The 23,811-nt window shown below is 51.5% G+C and overlaps 8 protein-coding genes across 8 annotated transcripts; 5 read left to right on the plus strand and 3 right to left on the minus strand.

Moving 5' to 3' along the window:
- Positions 1 to 50: 50 nt before the first annotated feature.
- Positions 51 to 1,135, plus strand: Asppvi_008112 (uncharacterized protein; the record flags this gene model as incomplete). The annotated part of the gene is made up of 2 exons (XM_043303993.1): positions 51 to 266; positions 347 to 1,135. The coding sequence occupies 2 exons, from the start codon at positions 51 to 53 to the stop codon at positions 1,133 to 1,135; spliced, it is 1,005 nt and encodes a 334-aa protein (XP_043159928.1).
- A 290-nt stretch (positions 1,136 to 1,425) lies between these two features.
- Positions 1,426 to 2,345, minus strand: Asppvi_008113 (ribulose-phosphate 3-epimerase RPE1; the record flags this gene model as incomplete). The annotated part of the gene is made up of 3 exons (XM_043303994.1): positions 1,426 to 1,689; positions 1,767 to 2,018; positions 2,103 to 2,345. 3 exons carry the CDS (start codon positions 2,343 to 2,345, stop codon positions 1,426 to 1,428), a joined length of 759 nt encoding a protein of 252 aa, XP_043159929.1.
- Positions 2,346 to 3,781: 1,436 nt separating this feature from the next.
- Positions 3,782 to 6,619, plus strand: Asppvi_008114 (uncharacterized protein; the record flags this gene model as incomplete). The annotated part of the gene is made up of 1 exon (XM_043303995.1): positions 3,782 to 6,619. One exon carries the CDS (start codon positions 3,782 to 3,784, stop codon positions 6,617 to 6,619), a length of 2,838 nt encoding a protein of 945 aa, XP_043159930.1.
- Positions 6,620 to 7,257: 638 nt separating this feature from the next.
- Positions 7,258 to 7,762, plus strand: Asppvi_008115 (Sm-like protein LSM2; the record flags this gene model as incomplete). The annotated part of the gene is made up of 3 exons (XM_043303996.1): positions 7,258 to 7,271; positions 7,349 to 7,599; positions 7,731 to 7,762. The coding sequence occupies 3 exons, from the start codon at positions 7,258 to 7,260 to the stop codon at positions 7,760 to 7,762; spliced, it is 297 nt and encodes a 98-aa protein (XP_043159931.1).
- Positions 7,763 to 8,517: 755 nt separating this feature from the next.
- Positions 8,518 to 11,119, plus strand: Asppvi_008116 (DNA cross-link repair protein PSO2; the record flags this gene model as incomplete). Its single annotated transcript, XM_043303997.1, has 2 exons — positions 8,518 to 9,471; positions 9,527 to 11,119. 2 exons carry the CDS (start codon positions 8,518 to 8,520, stop codon positions 11,117 to 11,119), a joined length of 2,547 nt encoding a protein of 848 aa, XP_043159932.1.
- A 939-nt stretch (positions 11,120 to 12,058) lies between these two features.
- Positions 12,059 to 13,729, plus strand: Asppvi_008117 (cytochrome P450; the record flags this gene model as incomplete). The annotated part of the gene is made up of 3 exons (XM_043303998.1): positions 12,059 to 12,360; positions 12,411 to 13,217; positions 13,279 to 13,729. The coding sequence occupies 3 exons, from the start codon at positions 12,059 to 12,061 to the stop codon at positions 13,727 to 13,729; spliced, it is 1,560 nt and encodes a 519-aa protein (XP_043159933.1).
- A 549-nt stretch (positions 13,730 to 14,278) lies between these two features.
- optB (small oligopeptide transporter, OPT family) lies at positions 14,279 to 16,732 on the minus strand (the record flags this gene model as incomplete). Its single annotated transcript, XM_043303999.1, has 2 exons — positions 14,279 to 14,946; positions 15,019 to 16,732. The coding sequence occupies 2 exons, from the start codon at positions 16,730 to 16,732 to the stop codon at positions 14,279 to 14,281; spliced, it is 2,382 nt and encodes a 793-aa protein (XP_043159934.1).
- A 2,947-nt stretch (positions 16,733 to 19,679) lies between these two features.
- On the minus strand, positions 19,680 to 22,239 carry Asppvi_008119 (putative C6 transcription factor (Leu3); the record flags this gene model as incomplete). Its single annotated transcript, XM_043304000.1, has 6 exons — positions 19,680 to 20,742; positions 20,793 to 21,230; positions 21,300 to 21,689; positions 21,750 to 21,856; positions 21,931 to 21,982; positions 22,058 to 22,239. 6 exons carry the CDS (start codon positions 22,237 to 22,239, stop codon positions 19,680 to 19,682), a joined length of 2,232 nt encoding a protein of 743 aa, XP_043159935.1.
- Positions 22,240 to 23,811: the final 1,572 nt, after the last annotated feature.

Raw genomic sequence — 23,811 nt, forward strand, 5'->3', positions numbered from 1 at the left:
TGTATCATCATCACCTTCTCCTCTTTTCCCTACACGTTGCGACCTCAATAATGTCCGACACTACTCTCTATCTCTACACCTCCCTCACTGCGGGGTCATCCCACATCGTCACCGCCACTGCACGGTTGGAGACGATTCTGAAGGCCAACAAAATTCCCTTTCGCGCAATTGACGTGGCTACCGATGAGGCCGCTCGTAAATTGTGGGGTCGTCGTTCCAAGGGTAAAAAATTGCCTGGACTGGTGAAGTTTGGCACTGTTGTCGGTGTAGGTCATTCTGATATTCCTTGATGAAAGGAGACACAGCTATCGACGGAGCTACGTGACTAATAGTTTCGCTCATGTAGGATCTAGAGGATATCGAGGAGTGGAATGAGTACGGTGAGCTGAGGATGCAGATTGATAGCGTGGAAGATTTCGACAGCATTCCTGCCACCAGCTACCCTGTCTCAACCTCCCAGACAAACACTGGATCTGCGACCCCTGCCACCCCACAGCCTCCAGCACAGAGCGCAACCCCGAAGCAAAGCACGATCAAAATCCAGAGCCCACCGGCGAAAGAGAAAAAGGATGATTCAGTGACGCTTGCCTTGCGACAGGCGGGCGAGGAAGCTGCGGCAAAGGCCAAAGGCAACACGGGCGCAGATGGCAAAAAGGACGACCCCTCCGCAGATTCTGAACAGCAGAAGGAGCAGTCCTCGAGTAGCGGAGAGAACAAAGGAGGAGAAGAAACTGTACGTCGGCGATCGGTGGTTCCTGCGGAAATTGTCGCGGGCGTTGGAGGGCGTCCACCTTTGAGGGTGCCCGAGTGCGCTGCAGAATCATCTGCCAATTTGCGTGCTGATAATGCTGAAGCTCTAGGATTGGTTCAACATCACCGCGGCTCCATTGTCTCCGCAACTTCCCCAGAGGAAATGGAGAAGGTGGCTCAGGACTTGCGCAAATCTATATCTGGCGGCCACGAAGAAATATTAACGGCTTTGAAGAACGAACATGCGGCGCGGGCAGGACAGGACGAGACCATCGAGGAAGAGTCAGACGGCGAGGATGACAAGCCTGATGAGAAGAGTCATCGCAAGGAAACCCAGAAACAGGATATTAAGGATGCGCCGAAAGCGACAGTAGGCGTTGATTAGGGCACGGTTACAGTCTCTTCGGAAATGGTTCAACCTCAAACGAATTTTCCTTGCGTGATTCCTTCGTGTATGATACCAAGTTGCATTTTTAACTCGCCGTCTGTCTCATACAAGGCGTGATAATAGCCATGAATGCTTCAGATTTAGATTATTTGATTCCAAGTTACTGAAGCATTTTCTCCCAGCCCAGCCCTGGGTAGAAGTTAAGTCGAAATTGCACCAATGTAGGTGAGATCGAAGACAATATTGAAAACGAAAAGTTATGATCTTTCTATATAATGGTATATGTTTTATGTCTGGCGGCGCTTGTTAACAGCTTCGCGCAGCTTCGCAATTACGTCGGCAGGGTCCTGAGCGCCAAACACCGCCGAACCAGCGACGATAACATTGGCACCAGCATCCGCAGCCTGGTCAATGGTTCCCAATCCCAAGCCACCATCGACCTCAATGTTCAGATCCGGGTACCGCTCACGGAGAGCCTTCACCTTGGGAAGCTCGGAGGCCATGAACTTCTGACCTCCAAAACCGGGGTGTACCGTCATGACGAGAACCATCTACAGCAGCAGTGATTCGTTAGCTTGTAATTCAGTAGTCTCTGTGTATCGCACGAGGGTAGACCGCGCAAACTTACATCAGGCCGTTCCTTCTCATCCTTGTTTTCCAGGATATCCCACAGGACGTCGACGGGGGTGTCGGGCTTGATGGCGATGCCCGCCTGCATGCCCTCGTCGTGGATATAGCGGATGAGTTCCTTCGGGCTTGTCGGACGGGTCGTCTCTTTGTCTTCTGGGGTAGTAGCGGCGACGGAGGAGATGGCGGCCTCGTAGTGGAAGCAGTATAGATCGCATCCGGCGGATTTGAACTCCTTGACCCATTTATGGGGCTGTCAAGGCAAGTCAGCATGTTTCTTCGCGAAGTTGAACGAATTGGCGTAAATTCGTTCTTAGGGATGCGCACTCATACTCACCTCCATGATCATCATGTGGCAGTCAAAGGTACCCTTTCCAAGGGCCTGGGTTGGGCGGTCCACATGAGACCGGATCTTGGTGACAACGGGGGCGCCAAAGGTTATGTTGGGGACGAAGTGGCCATCCATGATATCAACGTGCAACCAATCGGCCCCCTGCGCGATCTTCGTTGAGCACTCATTGCCCAGGACAGCGAAATCCGCGCTCAGGATGGAGGGAGCTATGATTGCTGGAGGAGGCATGGTGGGGTTAGTGATAGAGGGGCTTGTAGATGTAGCTGAGAGGGGGAGATGTAGTAGTAGCAGTATATGAGGAAATTGAAAAAGAAGTAAAGCTGTACAGAGTGATCTACAGCAGGGAGAGCTTTCTGGAAAGATGCAGTCCTAGCTAGCTAAACAAGTAGGGAAAATAACATAAGCAGCTTTGATACCACCGCCGCTCCCGGTCGACGTCAGTCCGACGATGGCAATCTGGTCGACGATAAGGGCTAGGGTCGTGACCTTCACGTGGGACGTGGGGTAGATTCGTCCGTGGGGGGCTGCCAGCCTGAATGCCTGAACCAGGGTTGACTTAACTATATCAACAAATGATCATGGGAAAGGCTCATGATGCAACATCGACTGCCATTTCATCTCGAAATCGATAATTTCTATCCGTGGTTGGCTCTTCATTAGGATTATGGCCCAATGAACGGGTATTGTTGTTGTTGTCTTCTTGGGCTTTCTGCTTGTGATGCAACTCCCATTTCCGCTGGTTCTCCAAGTGATGACCACTCAATGGCTCCGAATTTAACCGCCCTTCCAGACTATGATGGAGGGGAAAAGAACCTTTAAGCAAGAAAGCCGGCGATAGACCACGCGGAAGAAATTAATATCAGAAAACAGTTTCCATCAGGAAGGCATTGATTGTTGAGTCATGTTTCTGCCTGTCTGTCTGCTCGAAGCCTTCTAAACATAGCCACTCGGCGCTTGCGTTGCACCAATCAGTGCCCTTCCTCATGTGAACAATATGCAAGTTCACCTTGAGCGCTTCGTTGCAGACCTCTCGGACTTTATCCTCATCGTAATTGGTGTGTTCAAGGTTCAATAGCTCTAAAATCCTCCCTGATTCGGTCAAAGATGCCCAGGCTGTTATTATCGGCGACGCGCTTGCTACACAACCACCAATAGTGGTACTTCTACCAAGCCTTTCTCAAGGATTCCCTGTCCCAAGGTGCCCGATGGTGCAGTAGTTTCTGCACGGATGACTGCTGGTGTGAAATGATGATGAGATCCTGAGATCCCCGCGTCTGCCTCCGGCTATGTGGTTCTATTTATCATGGCCGTTCGCTACAACCTCATGTTCTGTACCTAGTCCTCAATCGTGTTGTCCTCTTCTTCTTTTTTGCGTGTTGTGATAGTGCCTTGAGCTCTGGAAGCTTGGGCTCCATTCGTTGACATCGTCCTTTGATTTACTAATACTGGCAGACCCGTTGATCGGTGTCGCCTATGATTGAGATACCCTAGAAGTACCGGTTGATTTCTCTCATTTCCGCGGATTATAATCATTGAAAGGAGGAGTTAAATCTAACAGCGGGGGTCAACACTCAATAACGCAGCACAAGATGGTTGACGCTTCTCGGGCTTCAACGAGATGCCCGCCCTCTCGGCAGGTCCGAGGGACGAAACTTAATACCATAATGGAGGAAGTAAGCGAGGGCTCGGACTCGGACAAGATCAAGAATGATAGTGCTGGGTTTCATTCGACCACCTCAGGACCGCAGCTGAAACTCATGACCACGGGTCTTTCTAGCCTTTCTCTCTCAAGGCTGAATCGTCTTCGTTCGCCATTGTCTGCAGGCACGATGTCGTCTTGCTCGGACACGGAATGGCAGCAACAGATGCAGAGCTTGGATGATCTGTATGATGTCACGGATGAGGACTCCGAGCTGAGCGACGATTGCACTTCATTCTCGAGCTCCCGACCGACGAGCCTTACAACTCCCACGACAAGGAATTCTATTACCTCGCCACTGAATCGGAATCGGTACCCCAGCCTCACAATACCCTCATCGACCACGTGGCCCTCGTTACACAATGCGCCAAAGAGCTCTCCAGTTCCTCCAACGCCGCCGCCGAAGATACCAGTCTCACCTGCTGCTCTGTCCATACTTGCGAGAACAGTACCGGCCCTGAATGCCCCTCCCTCCTTGGATGGCAGTGTATCTTCGGACCAGGTCTCCAATAGCAGCGAGCCAGTAACTCCAGACTTGCAGTCCCTTCCAGATACTGACTGGAACGCCCCAGATGTTCAGGTGCGACCGGAAATGATAGACAGTCAGCATGCGGACATTGATAGCGAGGGAATTGACCCCGAAGTTCAAAGCATTGAGATAGCCATTGAGAACCCCGACGAAGATTGGCAACACGTTCTCGGCAGCTTTCCACCTATTCCCAGCCAGTCTACGTTGCCGTCGGATGGTGGTGTTTTTCTCCCTGAAGATGCCCTCGCAACTTTGAGGCACATCCCATTGGGCGGCACACCGGAGCCTTGGTCAGAAACATCTGCTCAGAACGAAGAGATGTGGCAGCTCGAGCTACCTGTTGAGCGTCCTCGCAGTGCCGACGATGCGACTCCAGCCTCAGCCCTCTCCGGATACAGCTTCAGCGGGCTCAGTATACCTTCTCCCGGAGGATTCTTTGCGTCACTTGGTGCTCGAGCTCGTCACACTTGGTCGATTCCTAGAACTGCTATGCCGCCCTCTTCTGCCATCGCGGAAAGTTTCTACAACTTACCCTTTGGTCGCGATGACGGAGAAGTAGTCGAACAAATCATTGAATATCCCGAGCGATGCACCGAGGAGCAATTAACTGCGACCTATGTACCCGAGGGGCCCCCAACTGCAATCAAGATACCCTCGGAGGCATCATCATTCCCCCTGGAGTATCAAGACAGCCCTGTGAGCCCTGTAGCGGATGCAGTGCACGAGATTTCAAGACCCGCCACCTATTGCGAAAGCCAGGATCGTGATGAAGACTACGAGGAGGAACTGAAAAGAAAGGCAATGTCAAGTCTGGATCGGACGAGTGTCTGGTTGGCGGCGCAGCAGACCTATCTTGCTGCACTCCGAGAAACGAACCCTGTCAACTCCTTGGAGAATGAAGAGTCGGACGCACTCGAAGGGGTTCGAGATGATTGCGAGCAGAACGCCCCTGGGCTATGTCGCAAAAAATCTGTCCGCTTCGCCGAGTCCGTATCTGAAGCAGCCCGACCACCTTCTGCCCTGGCGAGTAAAGACTCGATCTATTGGCGAGGCTTCCAATCGGTGCTTGGGTGTTCGACTCGTCGAGATAGCTTCATTCATAGAAGCACGCGCTTTGACGCTGTGCAGTCAATTCGATCAGGTTTGCTCAGCATGCATATCAACTGTTTGCTGGGGAATTATGAGCTGGTGCGCCCCGAACGACCTCCCTACAAGGGTCCATTCTCACAGGCTCCCCGCAATTCCGTACTTACGTCGGTATTGGCAGAGAAGGCGCAATTCTCCATCCTGGAGAAGGAGCAATTGGTCTTATCTCAGCTTCGTCCGCCCATGTGGGCCATGGACGCTCTCAGGTACCTTAATGGCGGCCACCTGGTCACCAGTCCCGCCCGGAGGCGTCTTTCCACAGCAACTGCACAACCCGCGCCTTCCCAGAGACCTAGAGGACGCCGGGTGAGAGTTTTGGACCTGGGCGGACACGCCTCCTGCGAATGGGCGTGGCAGCTTGCCCACGATTATCCCAACGTTAAAGTCTATACTGTGTTTACTGAGCACCAAGCAGTTAACCATGGCGTCAAAGGCCCGTCTAATCATTGCCAGATTGCCGTGTCTCAACTTTGGAAACTACCGTTCTCGGACAACAAGTTCGACCTGATCTCGGCCCGGTCACTGCCTGCCTTGCTGAAGAACGAGCGCCCGGTCGGGGAGACGCAAGATGAGTACGACCTTTGCCTACAGGAATGCCGCCGTTGCCTCAAGCCTGGGGGCTATCTGGAGTTTTTCGTGATGGACGCCGAGATTTCCCGCGCAGGAGCGTATGCCACTGCTGCTTCGGTTGAGTTCGCGTTCAACCTCAAAACTAGGGGATATGACCCGTTACCAACAAAGAGCTTTCTCGGACGCTTGCGAACTGGAGGCTTTGTAGGCGTGAAGAGGGCATGGATGTTTCTGCCTATGGGCATGGAGCCTGTGAAAGCACAACTTCCCAGAGAGACGCCAGACCCTCGAGTCAAGAGCTGGGTCGACGAATACGAAGCTGTACACGGGCCTGTGGGCAGCACGGCCGACATCGCGAGCGTGACAGGTCTCTTTGGAGGCTGGATGTGGGAACAATGGCTTCTCAAGCTGCAAGTCGAGATGGGTCGGGAGCGACACCGGTTGCTCGAAGGTATCGGTAGCGTTTTTGATGAGGGCCGCAAGAATGGCGCAGGCTGGACCTGCTTATCTGGATGGGCGATGAAACCGAAACGCAAGATGCCGCCCTCGCAGCTTTGAACCGGTTAGCTGTTTTGTATGATCTGAGAACTGGTTTCTCAACCTACACTCCCTTTGATGATGCTTTATCGTTAGTCGGACCAAGTCGGTCTTATAGTTTGATACCCCTATTGCCCTGGTGGCGGTCTATAATATAATAATGATTGAGGACTCCCTATAACACATGTTTGATACACCTGGTCCCGGAGAGCGCGAGATCTGTGCTGGCTCAATTGAATATTTATGGCACCTGCTATATAGATACATCAGCGCAGAGATGTAGACGCGCTCGCTCGGTAAGAGCTAGCTATATGACTTACGATAAAGGTTTCTATTGTAGAACTAGTTGTCATATTAGTCCTAGTCGTACGTCGGATTGGTTGTTACCTATAGACAATACCTTGGTGTTCTTTGTGTGTCTGCTGCTAAACCACATATCAAATCACGTGATAAGGTGCTGCTGAGTTCAACCCGACCGACGCAATGCGACAAGAAATCTAGATCACCAACTTCAGGACATTTCTCCCTTCGCGTTTGTGGTTCTCATTGAAAAGGGACACGGGAGGCAATATACCACTCATTTACAAAGCTTGACAAGCAATGCGATAGCGCCTTGATTTTTCCCTCGACTACCCCTCCATCGCCCTAACGTCGCAACCATGCTTTTCTTCAGGTATGTCACTAAGAGCTATAAACTGGCTCATCACCACCTTTTGGCTGTTCCTATAGCTGACATTCTATGATTTACAGTTTTTTCAAGACCCTCACCAACCAGACCGTCACCATCGAGCTCAAGAATGACATTCGTATCCGCGGAACCTTGAAGTCGGTCGATCAATACCTCAACATTAAGCTCGACGATGTCGACGTCCTCGATTTAGACAAATACCCTCATCTCTCCTCGGTGAAGAACATGTTCATCCGTGGTAGCGTGGTGCGATATGTCATGCTGCCCCGGTCAGAGGTTGATGTCGGTCTCTTAGAAGACGCTACGCGGAGAGGTACGTCCTGAGATACTGCGCAGTTTCTGCCCAGCTGAGGCTATTCTCTGCACTGCCGGAATCTGGGCTTCTATCCTGAGTAAGCCGTTTCATTTCTCTTCGACGGATGCTAACTGGGAGTCTCCCTGCAGAAGCCGCGAACCAAGCCGGAAAAGCTCGGTGATTGAATTCTGTATTTTCTTTTTTTCTTCGAGGCTATCTATCTATGACGATGCATATCGCTCAATTATCTCTTGCATGATCGCTCGTGATGCGATCTCACCTTATGTTCCACGGACGAATCGATTGCGGGCGAGTGCTACAAGTTGGACTGAAGGTCGTGGTTGAGAAATACGATACCACACGAGGGGCGTAACAATGATTTCAACGGGCGAAAGAGCGGTTATTATATGCTTCAGTTGGCCTTCTGGCAGCTGGCTTATATCCTCAATGGTGATCGGACGCTAGCATAGCTCTTGGATTTGGAAGTGAGGGCGTCCGGAAGCCCCAACTAGTTTAGATCTGTCGATCAGGATTATTGACCCAGGAAACAATATGCTTATTGTACGCTTTCTGTCAAATGGTAGCAAATGTAGTTTTTGAGTCTGACGATGTACCTCTCTGGTAGAGCGTATAGAAACCAGCACTCAAGTCCATATAGGCACGTGACCTCGCGTCGCGAAAATCAGGTTTCGCCGCGCCGGCCGCGCCCTTCTGCTTGGCTCCTTAACCGCCAGATTCATGGCCCATGACGATACGAATTTGTACGTTTCCTGCACAAGAGTGACGGGAAAAATTCCCTGGTTTTATGTGAATACGGAAGGCATGCCCCTGGAGCGAGACATCAACGGATTACTATCGTTATAGCTACGACGACGTGCCCGCAAGAACCCCGCCGATTCCCCGAAGTGCTTGCAAGTATCCGTGTGAAGACCGACAATGGCGGGCACCCAGGCGCGAAAAGGATTTACTTCATCGAAGACACCACCCGGCTCAAAGCAGAAAACGCAGGTGAAACGGAATGCGAGCCTGTTGAATTTCTTCCAGAAAGCCGACGGGCCCCCGCAAGCCACCTCTCGGCAGCCTCGAATCACGCAGTTTGCAACCAAGGTCGAGCGTTCGAATGGGAGCGGTAACAGCTCCGTTTCGTTACGCAGACAAGGGAGCTCCCAAGCAAGTAATACGGCTGGGAGTCTGTTTCTGGAAGATAAGAATGGTTCGAGGTCATTGAAGACGGAAATTGGTATTCCCGACTCTCGCGAGTCACGGTCGAGGACCCCAGATGATATCTGGGGAGAAGAGGACGGAAATGAAGCTGTGACACAGCCAGAAGGTGGGAGATATAATGAGAACGGAAACTCGGTCAAGCGACGAAAAGTAGACTCTTCTTCAGCGGCTGATCAGGGCGATGTTACCCGTCCGGCCAAACCTACCAAGACCCGGCAAGTCAGTGGTCCTTTTATCGATGAATCAGACAGCGAAGACGATCTGGGCGACGATCTGGGTGCCTTCAAGGAGGTAGACCAGGAAGCACCGAATTTTGAGCGGACCGCGACCGGAAACGAGGAAAAAGGTCCAAGTAGTGTTAATGTTAACCCGGCACTTCAAGAGCAACCGTCCGCTGTCGCCGCACCCTCATTGGTAAGAGAAGCCACGAGTTACGCAGGAGACGATGAATTCGCGAATTTTGACGATATAGAAGACGATAAATACCTAGACGACGATACACTTGATCCATTTTACGCAGACGAAGATGCTGGAGAGAACGCGGATTTCCTTGACTCGACTACCATGGATGATTCCTTGGGGATCAATGATGTTAGCGAATGTTCTGGTGGTGAAGGCCCTGCATGTCCGATATGCCAGTCAGATCTATCAGGGTTAAGCGAGGCGGTAAGATGCGGGGCTGGGATGCCTATTTTTCGAACCTCTAACTAATTTGTCGTAGGATGTGAGCTTGCATGTGAACGATTGCCTCGACGGGGAGCCTACAGCTAACTCGGCGGAAACACTCTCGAACGCTCCGAAGCAAGCCCTATCGCGGTCCGATAGGGCTGCTGTCCCACGACCAGCTCAACGTGACCCGTTCTCGTCAGGCGGTACAAAGTCAAAATCAGCCTTTTCGGAGATTATGGCTGGAAACGCTGAAGATGCCGCTTGGGCGACTGCAGCAGCAGGAGAGATAGAGTCTCGCGGGAAGCAGGCTTATCAACGAACTTGTCCGTTCTACAAGATTCTTCCTGGTTTGTCCATCTGCGTGGATGCGTTTCGCTATGGTGCCGTGGAAGGCTGTAACGCCTATTTTCTCAGCCACTACCATAGTGATCACTATATCGGTCTCACATCGTCCTGGCGACATGGTCCTATCTACTGTAGCAGGGCTACGGCCAATCTAGTGCGCCAGCAACTCAAGGTTGACCCCAAATGGGTGGTAGACCTTCAGTTCGAAAAGAAGACGGAGGTTCCTGGAACGAATGGCGTGCATGTCACCATGATCGAGGCCAATCACTGCCCTGGGAGCGCCATCTTCCTTTTCGAAAAACAGATGGGATCCGGATCATCTGCGAGAGTACAACGAATCTTGCACTGTGGAGACTTTCGAGCGTCTCCCGCACATGTGCAACATGCACTTTTGCGTCCGGAAATTGATGACCCTACTACTGGCCAACGCCGTCATCAGAAAATTGACGTTTGTTACCTTGACACGACATATATGAGTCCTAAGTATGCGTTCCCCAGCCAGGAGGATGTCATCGAAGCATGCGCGAATCTGTGTCTCAGTCTCGACCAAAATCCGGAAGAAGGTGTCGGTCAGAATCTGTTGCAGAAGGGAAACTCTGGTGCAGGGAATGTTATGAGCCGATTCTTTTCTGCGATGAGCGGATCCCGTGGCAATTCAGAGAACCAGGCCGCCCGGGCTCAGGGTCGGTTGCTTGTCGTTATAGGGACATACAGTATCGGCAAGGAGCGAATATGTCTTGGCATCGCTCGAGCACTAAAAAGCAAGATATACGCCACGCCAGGCAAGAAGCGAGTGTGCGCGTGCTTAGAAGACCCAGAATTATCCTCACTACTCACTGATGATCCGGTTGAGGCTCAGGTGCATATGCAGACGCTCTTTGAGATTCGCGCAGAAACCTTGGCCGACTACTTGGACTCAATGAAGCCGCATTTCTCGCGCATTGTAGGCTTTCGGCCGACGGGGTGGAATTACCGTCCGCCTTCAGGTCGAATGCTGGACAACCCGCCCGTCTCTACAGTGTTGCACTCACCGCAGTGGAAAACGCCGTTCTCGGCACGCGATCTGACACCTCAAAGGGGGAGTACCCGGGAGAGTGCGTGCTACGGGGTACCATACAGCGAACACAGCTCCTTCCGTGAGCTGACAATGTTCTGCTGCGCCTTACGGATAGGACGGATAATCCCGACCGTGAATGTGGGTAGCCGGAAGAGTCGGGAGCGAATGAAAGCATGGTTTGAACGGTGGGAGGCCGAAAAGAGGAAGAGTGGACTGTACCGAGTAGAGGGAGAAAGATGGTAAAGATGTGCAGCCGACTGTTAATAGAAATGTACATAGCCCTAGGCAGCAGATATGACAGATCCCTCTAGTCTCTGATATATCATGTACATATTTGGATATAGAGATTGAGATGCTCCACACCTTCTAGTACTACAAGTCCTATTAAGCTAAGTCTGCAAGCCGTAAATATGCAAAGATCTGCAATAAATTGGGAGTAGTCTGCATCATCTGCATCTCTCAACACACTCGGGATCAGGCGTCCAGTCAGGCAGGCCTCCTCCAGACCATTACCTATTGTGAGCCTCCAATTACAAGACACAGCCAAAGTTTGTCAGCGCCATTTTTTTTTCCACTTCCGAGCGCCGACAGGATCATTGTCAACCCCACACCTGATACTAGCACTGAGAGGCAAAAAACAGAATAACCGAGCGGTGAAGCGGTTGAAATGCCAGCGTCGGGGTCGCAGATCGGCTGGTAGCTGGCTTGGACCCAACCCCAGACTCCCGACCCCCAGATCCGTCACTTGGATAGCCTCGGGGTTTCCCCTCTTCCGCCCAATCCTCCAATCCATAAATAGACTGCATCACTGCAGTGTCTGCGAAGGTTTGTTGGCAGACTATATCATAAGCAGAGTGCCATGGACTAGATTCTGGCTCTTTGTGATCGAACTCAGTCTGTCTTTGAGAGAACCGTTTCTTCTTGGTTTGTCCTTGTATACTTCAGATCGCTTGCGACACGACACCTCTTGGCACGCAAAAGTCTTCTTCCGGAACAACCAAACTAGCTACCAACAAGGTTAGTCCACCGTTTTTGAAGCTGTCAATGTGCGCTTAGTTGGCAATTGATTTGCAGCCCTATCAGACCATTGCAACACAGCATCTATATCGGCTGTTACTAATGGTTAAGCAGCCCTGCTTAGGTCTGGCAGCTTTGCAGATTGGAATTTAGGATCAGCCCACTATGATCACCGACATCCTCACGCCGCAGAACACAGGTTTTATCCTGCTGGGTCTGCTTGCCGCTTACTACATCCTCCCGTACCTGCAGACATGGCATCTACATGATATTCCTTCTCCGAGCTTTGCTGCATTTAGCAACCTCTGGCTGCTCCTGCAGGCCCGTAGAGGCCACCGGTTCCTGAAGGTGGACGAGGCCCACAAGAAATATGGAAAACTGGTTCGCATTGCGCCAAAACATGTTTCTATTGCGGACGACGATGCTATTCAGGCGATCTACGGCCACGGAAATGGTTTTCTCAAATCGTATGTGTATCCCCTTCGAATCTTCCGAACTTTCACTTATTAGTGTACAGCGATTTCTATGATGCCTTTGTCTCGATCCGGCGCGGTCTTTTCAATACTCGCGACCGTGAAGAACATACCCGCAAGCGCAAGACTGTCTCTCATACCTTTAGTATGAAGTCCATTGGCCAGTTCGAGCAGTACATCCACCAAAACGTCGAGCTGTTCGTTCAGCAGTGGACCAAGCTCGCCAAGCTCAACGGTAACCCCAAGTCCGGCTATGCTACCATCGACGCTCTCAACTGGTTCAACTATCTGGCTTTTGACATCATTGGCGACCTTGCCTTTGGTGCTCCCTTTGGAATGCTCGAGAAGAGCAAGGATTTTGCCGAGATGCGCAAGACACCTGACTCGCCCCCCACCTACGTCCAGGCTGTCGAGGTCCTCAACCGCCGTGGTGAGGTGTCTGCTACTCTCGGCTGTCTCCCCAAACTCATCCCCTACGCCAAGTATCTCCCCGACCGCTTCTTCAAGGATGGCCTTCAAGCCGTTGAAAACCTGGCCGGCATCGCCGTCGCCCGAGTCAACGAACGCCTCAAGCCCGAAGTCATGGCTAAGAACACCCGTGTCGATCTCCTGTCCCGCCTGATGGAAGGCAAGGACAGCAACGGCAACAAGCTCGGCCGCGAGGAACTCACCGCCGAGGCCTTGACCCAGCTCATCGCTGGTTCAGATACTACCTCCAACACCACCTGCGCAATCCTCTACTGGTGCATGAGGACCCCCGGCGTCATCCCCAGGCTCCAAAAGGTTCTCGACGAGGCTATTCCCGACGACGTCGATGTTCCCACGCACTCCATGGTCAAAGATATTCCATAGTATGCGCCCATTCCATTCACTGCCTCTCCCATTCATTACTTTGCTAACAGTCATTTCCAGCCTGCAATGGGTCATCTGGGAAACTATGCGCATCCACAGCACCTCCGCCATGGGTCTTCCCCGCGAGATCCCCCCCGGCAATCCTCCGATCACCATCTGCGGCCACACCTTCTACCCCGGCGACGTCGTCTCCGTACCTAGCTACACCATCCACCGCTCCAAGGAAATCTGGGGCCCCGACGCCGAGGAATTCGTCCCCGAACGCTGGGATCCCGCCCGCCTTACCACCCGCCAAAAGGCCGCTTTCATCCCCTTCTCCACCGGCCCCCGCGCCTGCGTCGGCCGCAACGTCGCCGAAATGGAACTGCTCGTCATGGCCGGCACAATCTTCCGGCTCTTCGAGTTCGAGATGCAGCAGGATGGACCCATGCAGACACGCGAGGGCTTCTTGCGCAAGCCTCTGGGACTGACTGTCGGGATGAAGCGGAGGGCTGCGCATGCCTCCGTTTAAACACCGCCAGTTGAGCTATATGATGGCTGGTGGAATTCTAGGATATGACTTGGGAGGAATTGACTGTTGGATGGGGCCCGCGATCATGCAGTGAATCAGCTGTATTGAACATTCTTCTTCTTTCTTCTCTCATGTTTCTATATCTTCGATTCACTTTCTTCGATGTGATCATTTGGTTATGCATTGTTGATATCTTTCGGGTTCTTCTAGCTCCTCTGCATGATTCCGTTGAGCAGCGCTTCCTGCCGATGGAGAGGGATTTATATAAATATCAAATCCTACGAAGCGATCAAAACTTCCGACTTAATAAGACTTAAGTTGTTGTCAAAGTATGAATATTATGACCTTGAAGTAGCTCCGTAAAAGCATTATCGTAAGGCATCACATTATTATCATGACATAGGTTGCATGTCCAGCCAGGTAGGAAGACATCAAAACCATAGAAGAACACTTCAGACCCCCCACAAACGTCCCCATGGCTCAGACAAACATTGCTCCACCTGTATCTAACAGGTCGCATGCCTGAGTCAACGTGCAGTCTGCACGTCATCAAGACCAAGTATCGGGACCGAAATGGTGGCCATCTGGCACCTTCATCTGGACGGCATTTCCAGCGGCATCCATGGTGTCAGCGGCGATGTTGGTACCCCACCAACTTGGGAAACTCGTGTTGGTTAACTGAAGCGTGAGGAATATCAGGATGGTGCACAGCGCCAGGCCGACGTCCAATCCCGCTGACAGAACGTAGGTGTAGTGCATCCACCATCCGCGGAAGCGGTTGCGGATGTATCTGTTGAATATAAGACCTACGATACCCCAGCTGAGGTAGTTCAGCGGCGTCGCGGGGGGAATCAGTCCCGCACCACCGAAGATGACGGGCGCGCTGAGGTACCGGATGCGACTCTTGGGCCAGTAGCGAGCACCCATGTAGATTGCAACGGGCAAAATGGCGCCAGCGAGGAAGAACCACATGAGGCCGGAATATATCTGACCGGGAGAAAACATGCGGGAGGGGCCGATGGCACCCCAAATGATGGAAGCATTGAAGAATACACGGCCGTTGGGACAGGAGTAGTGATTGGCCTGATCTTTATCGCAGACGTTCTTAATTGCTCCAAGTGCCCAGTTCATTGTGCATATTTGGACAACCGAGGACCACAAACAGGCAACCAACTGTCCGGCGAAGGTCACGCGAGGTGGGAGCTTCATGTAGTGGCCTAGGTTGTACTCAAGTCAGCCCTATGATCGTGCCAATTCGACGATTCTTCTGCTTTTGATAAATGACATACCCAGTTTCATGTCCTGGCAAAAATACAGGCCTTGCGACATAGTGATGTACCCGTAGGTCTTGAACAGCATCATGGCCATAGGGCGTCCCGGCTGCATGTAACCGATGATGAACTCCGTTATGACGTTCAGTCCGATCTGAATGTTGGTCGTCGCCTGCACGAGACCAATGGGCACAAACCACACAGCGGCGATGATCAAGGAGACGAAAAAGGCCCACCAGGTCAAATGAGTTGGATAGCCCAGTACGACGCCTAGACCCATTCCAATCATGACCAGTGAAAGTACAGCATACCACCACAATGGGACGGTCTTGAATCGGGACATGAGGCGTCCGTGGATGTCTTCCTCCTCCTCACCGAACTTGCGTAACCGCGCCCACAGCTCCTTCCCATGAAAGAGTCCAGTATGAAGGAGCACAGCGATCATGGTAGCAAAACTCAAACCATAGTTCAGAGCGAATGTGGTGGAGAGGAAAAGAGGCGAATAGTGTTCATACTTGGCTTGGTCAAACTCGAAACTTGGGGTCAGAATTTTCGACACAGTGTACGGCTTGCCGGTGTTGTCGTAGCTGCTCGAATCGCTAATGGGCAAGTACTTGCCGTACCACATACCACTATAGTGCAGGCCCATTGTGGTGATCCAGAAAAATATCACCATACCAATCAGAGTATTCATGTGCGCGTGCCACGGGGAGATCAGGGGGCTGAAGTTGAAACCAGAGATCTGAGTCCAGTCAAACGTGATGGGAATAAGGGAAAGCCCGGTCCAACCACCAAAGAGCTGGTTGATGACCGGGTTCTGGGGCTTGATCCAGGTAACGAAAGCGAAGGCACTCAAGAACGGAGCAATGTATCCGGGAAACCAGTACCAGACGAATGATCCGATCATGCAGTACAGAAAGAGGCGGTACTTTCCAATGGTCCATCCAGAGACTTTTCGTGGATCGGGCTTTGAACGATCATGCAAAGCAGTAAAGAGTGCGGAGTTGATGAGAGTAGAGGGCCAGATCATCGCGGCTGGCGTGACCAGGAACCGATAGAAGAAACCGGCCAAGCCAAAGCCTAGAGTCTGGGTAGATATGCACAGCAAAATCTCAAAAGCCCAACTAAAACGCTGCTTGTAGAAGGCTCTCTGAGCGAGCAGCACATCCGTCGCATAAGCAGCGCCACCAGCAAAGGTAGCATTGGACATGATGACAATAAGAGCATGCTCCTTCTTGCTAAACGGTCCAGGGTTGAGGTTGCAATCGATGCCAAAGAACCTGAACTGCTTGCTGGGCATTACCTTGTACCAAGCCACGCCCACTGGGTAGGCGACGACCTGGATCACGTATGAGGGGATGACGATGTACGGCTGGCGCATAGAAAACAGCATGTTGAGAGCTGAACCAATGGTCGCGAACACCAAACCGATAGTCCAGGCGCGGATTGTGTTTGTGTGTCCACCCTCATCGTAGTTTGGGACCGCGGAGCGAACCTCGAGGTAGGGTGAATTTTCCATAAGTTCGTGGGCAATGCCAGCACGAGCGCCCTTGTCGGACGTGTGCAGGGCCTCATCGAGCTCCTCAGCCACATCGTCAGGGAGATTGGGATCCCACTGATGTTGCTCCTTGATGTGCCTGAGATGCTTTAAGACCTCATCGGGTGCCGTCTCGTCCGCCAGTGAGTTGTCGCTGACGGCGACCGTGGGCTCGACAAACTTCTCCTCCTTCATCCTGAGACGATGATCGAACGGTTGAAGTTGGCGGCAGATAATAGAAGAGGTTCTTCAATGCAGGATGTCTGCAGTGGATGAGAGAAGGACTAATAGTGGAGGCAATGCCGTCGTGAGCAGGATCCACCTGAGGCTGTTCCCATACACGATCGACAGGGGAGAGAATTAGATGATCAGAGAAGGATGAGAGGGGGAAGGGAAGGGGGAGGAAGATCAGACGCGAAGCAGATGCAGCGGGTCACGTTATATACGGAAGCAAGAGTGCTGCGCGGGCGAGAACCATCACTAACAGGAGACCAATCCCCCAGCAGGTCTCGCTATCACTATCCCAACCAGATATCGGGCTTAATTCAGAGCCGACGGTAACCCGCCACGTTATCTCTGGATACTTTCATTTACTATGATTTCAGCCACTCAAAGATCATATCTCAAGGAGGGGGATGGGGCCCGCTGTCCGCCATCGAGAGAGTAAGTCATTTGCTCTTGTCAGATGTTACCCTGATAGGTAACCAGTTAATAATCGCATGGTCTGGTCGATTGTTAGTTCCAGGATGGCGCATTCCAAAGTGATCCTCGACACGTGTGAGAACCAAGGACTCGACAATGATAGCTCCCCATTGGAGGAAACCGACCGGTTGGGAAGTCTTGGGTTCCATCCATGAAAGACATGAACCTAGACTGCGAGTTATCGGCGAGACAGTCCACGGAGCTATACTAGGGCCCCTGTTGCCATGGGCCCGAAAGCGACGCAATCAGAGCTTCTTCTTCTCATTTCTTGGAGAGCAGTGCTCCACCGCGCTGGTGGCGGCAGAAGGACTGACAGGTTAAGCGAGAAATGAGAACGCTCAGAAGCTGTCCAATTCTGATGGCAGCGTGAGGGAGCTCTAGTATCAACTCCGCAGTTCATTAGAAGGTTGGAACGACTTCTGATTGCCCCGCCGGGAGTCCGAACCCATGTCCAAGGTCGCACAAGGTCTCAGGACGGCGCCTTTGCTCGAATCAAGTTGTCTTTTCACATTCTCCCCTCTTCCCAGGTTGCCTGCCATTTACTGACTGTGGGGTAAAAGCCAGGACCGGTCGAACTCTACATACCTCTTGCCGTCTTCCCGCTTAAGCCCCGATCGACATCAGAGAAGGCAATACTTCTGGGCTATCCTTCATTAGACTCAAACTTAAGCAACCAAAGACAAGACTATATGGTCAGGGGCTGGTTGGAGCTAAATTAGGCCGGACATATGTGCCAAATCCGGGGTAGCGTGGTCTTCTGCATCAGACAAGGGGCCACTGGGCTTGATTCTGGACATTTCCATACTCTCACGACAAAAGATCATGTGGCTTCTGGACAGACAAGATAAGCATGGGGAGCAGAATCGCTGATTTGGGTGGCCCCATTCGCTTATCAGAGGCCTAAGAGTGTCTCAGATATGTCGCTGGGTATCAATTGATGGGTGGGGAGGACCAGAGGAGAACAAGACGGAGGATGATAAGCTTGCTGCAGCACCCGCCCAGGCCCACCCACGAGGCTTGTCCGTGATAAGCCAGCGATAACCGCGAACAATTTGATCCTATGAGCCTTTGAGAATTGGGAGCGGGAGAGCCCGAGGAACTTGGCTTTACTGAGTAGACGGCTAAAAAGTGGGGAAATGGGACCGCACCGGATAAGTCTTTGGAAATTCCGACTGTTGTAACCTCCCCCTCAATGAATCAAGGAATTTATTATGTGATAGCATTACTTAGCTTCTGGCGTGTTCTCAAATGGCCACGTAACCGGTGTTACTTAGCCCTTGGTTCAGCCTAGACAAGGACAACTCCTGATTGTTATCCTGGCCTGTTACACTCCTGCAATCAATTTGAGACCAATTTCCCCTCCCAATCATTGACTTCCCGAGGTAAGCCAGTAAGGTTGCAAGCGCGTCTGTCTACTCACGTACCTTTCTTGTCAAGGTCCGAGCGGCCCTAGGAGTTCACAAACCAGCATAAATCCTAGTTTTAGCTTGGTGCACAAGCCGACACACACTATCGACCACTGAATATATGCAAAAGGCCAACATAAAGGCATTTCGTAGACCAACTGCCCGGATTAGAGAACAATAATCGCTTAGACTTCTACGGTGGTATCTCTCGCGTTGCTAGATTGTCTCTGAGCTCTCACACTTGCCTTTTCTCAATGAACGAAAGGACCTAGCCCGGCGCTGAGGCCGCGGAGGCGCCGTTTCTATCCGTGGACAGAAGGCAAGCGAGGCCGATAAGAAACAGACCCATATCCTCATCCTGGATAGATGGCCTGTTAACCTCCTGCTTCATCTGCACTAGCTCCAGCGGGCTAAATCAATCAAAGTTTGGCGAGAAGCGGAGCATCTTATCAGTTTCACGTTTAAGCGTAGGATAGTCTAATTTAGGGGGGTTCCGGGGAGGACCTCTTTCCAACTGTCCTGATCCATACAACATCGGCGATGAAGTCAAAGTACGTGCCAGCAAGGTATCGCTCTGATCCCCATTACAATGTAGGAATGGACCAACAATCGCTTTTGGGTTCGTCGAACCACGCATCGCGTTCATGTCGAGATCTGGCTTCGACTTAGTACCTAGAATTCCGCATGAAACAGTATTGATTGCATGCGCTCCGGCAGAGATTACTCGGCAATATTATAGAGGTAAGCTCGGAGAAGAAGAAAAGGACTGTTGTTTTCCCTGGCATTATTTACTACTGCTATTGCTAGTATTACTCTTATCGACATGAAAATAATCTGACACTTATGGTACTCTGACAAAAAGATATCCTGAGCAGGGAAAGAAGCTCCGCCAATTGCAAAAGATGCTCTCCTTCCTGATAGCCCTCAAAGCAGTGCTGCGAACTTGCAAATCCTGAAGATCATTGCCACGAGATGTTGTCCACTATCCCTCCGCAAAGGGTCCTCCTTACGCCTCGAGTCGCCGTCGATGAACTCTAGGTATACGGACCGGTAGGCAGGAAGAATTCATCTTCGCACAAGGCCCATTCGAAGTCTGCGAGGAAGTGGTCGTCGGCACGAACTGAGTCCTGTCTCTCCGCGGAGTTGACCATCGTGCTGGCGGCCGCACTGGAGTGGTTGCGATCGCTCTCAGCTCCTGAGATCATGGGGTCATCAGCCTGTGCGGGATGAGTTTCAGGAATGGGAGGTATACCATCCGCGGCCTCCCCCTGCGGAAGATACATAGTACGATATTGTGGCTCATTCTCGTCTCGCCACCACCAGACCGCGTCGAGGACGGGACTGAGGACAAGACGACCCCGCACTCTGAGGGATGTGTACGCGCTGCCATCGGGCTTGCGGTAGGCCTTGGTGCTATTCCAGAGCTGGTTCAGGATGAAGACGGCCTTGGCGGCAGTATCATTCTGCTGGACGGACATCTCCTTGGCGAGATTGATTCCGGCGAAAAACGAGGCTCTGGCTCGCTCGAGATCCAGGTCGCAAGATGTGTATAGCTTGAGTATGCGGAGCAGGGACACTGAAGCGAGGAGGAGCCCGAAGTTTATCTGTACGGGGGTAGTCATCAGGCGGCCGGGTGTTTGACCTAAAGACTGGACGAAGTCAATGACTCGGCAAGCCGTGGCCAAAAGGCGAGGCAAGGAGCCGGTTGAAGATAGGGTTTCGGTCTTGTAGAAATGAAAGACTAGAATACTCAGGCGGCACAGAGCTACATGGAATCTGTCGACTGCTGTAAGGCAGTCAGCGCTGTTCCTCCTTGAATAAATCGGCTGGATCATACCGGAAGTGAACTGGGATTCCAAGTCTGCGATTTGACTCTCGTATGTGCGGAGAATGATATCCAACGATCGCTCCTGTTCCAAAGACAAATTTCGCAAGCCGTTTTCGACGACTGCCGCGCTGCATCTGGTTACCAGGTCCAAGCATTTCAGCTTCAGTACCAATCCCGGTGCGATTCTCTGGAACAAGCGATGGCTCTGCCCGAGTTCCTGGTGCATATCGTTGAGAGTGCGAGCTAATTGCCCTTTGACAATGCAAGAGCTATAAAGACTGTGAGCAATGCTAGCAGACCCTCGGGGTTAAGGACTTACTTCTGATAAGCAATTACACAATGCGCCCAAAGTTCCGATCGCCGGATCATATCAGCTTCGGACGGTGCGGGAGTCTTAAATCTGGAAAACTCATGGCTGGACATGGGTATGTGCGTGCCGTTCTGCATGGCGATATGCAGCATCATGCCACTCAAGGTGAACATCACATCCGACCGAGTTTTGTCCTTTGCAAAGGGCCATGTGAGAAGCAGCAACAGTCCCTGAACCGTGTGCCATGGTGTCGTTGACAAGGCTGAGAGTAAAGCCATCTCAACGATGCCCCGAGAGAGAGCTGTCAGTAAGGTAGGATTTTTCGGGTAAGACCTGCACGCAACCCCAATAACAGCCCAGAACAGAAAAGGAGATTGTGTGTAATATGCATTGGGTGTCAGCCCGATATCGAGGATGGGAAGGAACTGAGAATATTCACGGAAGAACCTGTAGCATCACAGTCAGGGTTGTAAATATACTTGGTGGGCCATCATCCAACAGCTGCCATTAGCTTACACTTGGAACAGATCGTCGATCTCCGCTGCCTTCACTGTCACATTATTCAAGGTACGAGGAACGGTTGGCTCTAGACGACGGTTGTCCGGCTCGATATCCACTTGGGCTAAAGGCTCTTCTAGACCTGCCGAGGACAGCAGCTGCTGCGCATACGATGGGACAGGAAGAGCAGCGGCACAAGAAGGAGAAAGACCAGAAGCCGGGGGAGTAGGAAGAGTTGGAGCAGGAGGGGTAGGAAGACTTAATGCAAGCTCGCTGTTTGCAGAATGTACTCCCATCTCTGCTGCAGCTGTGAGCATGGCTATGGGCGAAGCATGATGCGTTGGAGCCTGCACAGCTTGTAATTGTCGCCGAAGCTCGTTCGCCTCATGTTCTAGTTCGGCTCGACGCCTGCGTAGATTTTGTCAGCCTTTCAGTCAACACAAACCATGAGACTGAGGCAATACATACTGACGTTTATGCTCCCTTCGAAAAGGGTCTGAGATGACACATTTAATCTCAGACTTTCGGCATCTTGTGCATGGCTGATCGGGGTTCAAATAGGCATCGCATTTGTGCTGATGATAGAGAATTAGTCGTGAAACGCTTAGAGTAGGCCATGCACTCCAGCATTCAGTGAGCAGGGGCCTACCTTTTGTTGTCTGCACTCTGTGCATGCTTTCTTGGCTCGTTTAAGCGAAGATCTAAGATAAGCTTCTTTGTTAGCGTTGCTCATGGAACCCACCCAGGAATGTTCGAGAAGGGGTGAAGAATCTCACTGGGGGTCCATTTCATCAGCAATCATTCGCATGTACCGGGAACAACGTAGCAGAGACTCTGCATTCTGCTCCTGCACTGATAATGTAAAGGAGCTCTCTCCCTGATACTCTTCGCGATGACGGTTGGACGGGCGAGAAGTGCTACGAGTTGAAGAAGTTTGGGCCTTCGGAGATAGTGCCATAATGTCCGTGACTGGTGGAGAAAGCCTCAGAACTGCTGGCGATGATTGACATTAACTGGGAAGAAGACTGGTTTGTTGAGGCTTGGGGCTGAGGCTAAGGTAATCTTAGGTAGACATTGAGCATTCACTTAGCAAGTTGCGACTCATACCATCCTCTAGCGAGGCTACTACTGCTTATGGGTGAGAGTCACTTACGTAGCACGAGACGTTTCCTAGACGCGGATTCGGGGGCATAAGTGGTGATTATGGATCTTATGGTCTACACGACTCAGCTCTGACCTATAAAAGCTTATTATATCTCATCTTAAATATCGTAGTTCAGCCATGACTCGGCGTTCCATCTCACTCATGGGAAATCCTTCTCGAACTTCTACCCGGGCTTGTTGATAATGACGCTATACCTTAGCATCAGGCCGGAACCGGCACGGAGATAAGCAATCAGCCGGATATATGTAGCTCCGATTGGCTCCAATGACCTATCCCGGCTTTGCCCCAGATGAAGACTGAGCAATATCAGCATAGTACGTCGGGATCGAGGAGAGTGTTAATTGCGAATTCAATGGCGATTGTCTCTCTATTAAGAGCCTCGGAAAATGTATAAAAGGAACATCAGGCCCATTATCCCTCGATCCATTCAGCATTGTGCCTACTGATGTGCACATCTCCGGGCTCAAAGCCGCCGTGACTGTGGCCTCTCGCTAGCCTTTGGGCATTCGCTTATGTCAGTGGCGATTCTGCTACTATACTGCAATAGCTAACGGAACTAATTGGCCAGGTTTGAAGCTCTGCCATGCTTACACAAATTTGGCTGACCTCAATGCTATCGCAGGATCGTCTGCGATTCATGAGCAAACATGTTCCGACCTGAGGAACGCACGCCTGGAAGATTTGTATAGTTTGAGTCTACTAKAAGTTTACTCTAAAGACGAACTCGCAACCAAGTGTGCAGGCAACCCAATTTCCAGGTTCTCCTCCGTCTTTGCTAAATGGGATACAACCCGGCCACCAGTCACATGTCGAGGTGAAGCACTTCAGCTGTCACACAAGCCGCACATCTGTTAATAGAATATGTTGGACAACATGGCTTTAAGGTACCTGATCCGTCTAAAACGTTAAGAGTGTGGTTGTCCAGGGTAGGATGAGCACACCTCAATCACCTCAAATACTCATACGATTGACATACCATCAAATACTCTTTCGGCCTACGACGGTGTGATAGTCGATGCAGGTCTCCGCGGGGATCGTCAAAGGTAGTATATGTCGATATCACGGTTACAAGGACCTTGGAACTTCCCTTTTTGATTGAGGATCCTACAATCCTACAGTTTCACATGGCGACGAGACGCATTAGGTGCTATTGCCTGGCAAGTGACGAATACGAATCTCGCTTGGAAAAAAACTGCTATTAAAGTTGGATGCCTCCAGCTCGCACTGTCCATTAACCGGACACCGTGTCGCTGTGTCGCAATTGACAAGTCACCTCGCATATTGAAAAGCAGATCCTCTTTCTTGTTTCCAGAAATAGGAGCTGCGTCCCTGCAACTCCAGTCGTTGCGGAACATAGTCCCTCAC

The sequence above is a fragment of the Aspergillus pseudoviridinutans genome (assembly GCF_018340605.1).
Source record: "Aspergillus pseudoviridinutans IFM 55266 DNA, scaffold_5, whole genome shotgun sequence".
NCBI classification, from domain to species: domain Eukaryota; kingdom Fungi; phylum Ascomycota; class Eurotiomycetes; order Eurotiales; family Aspergillaceae; genus Aspergillus; species Aspergillus pseudoviridinutans.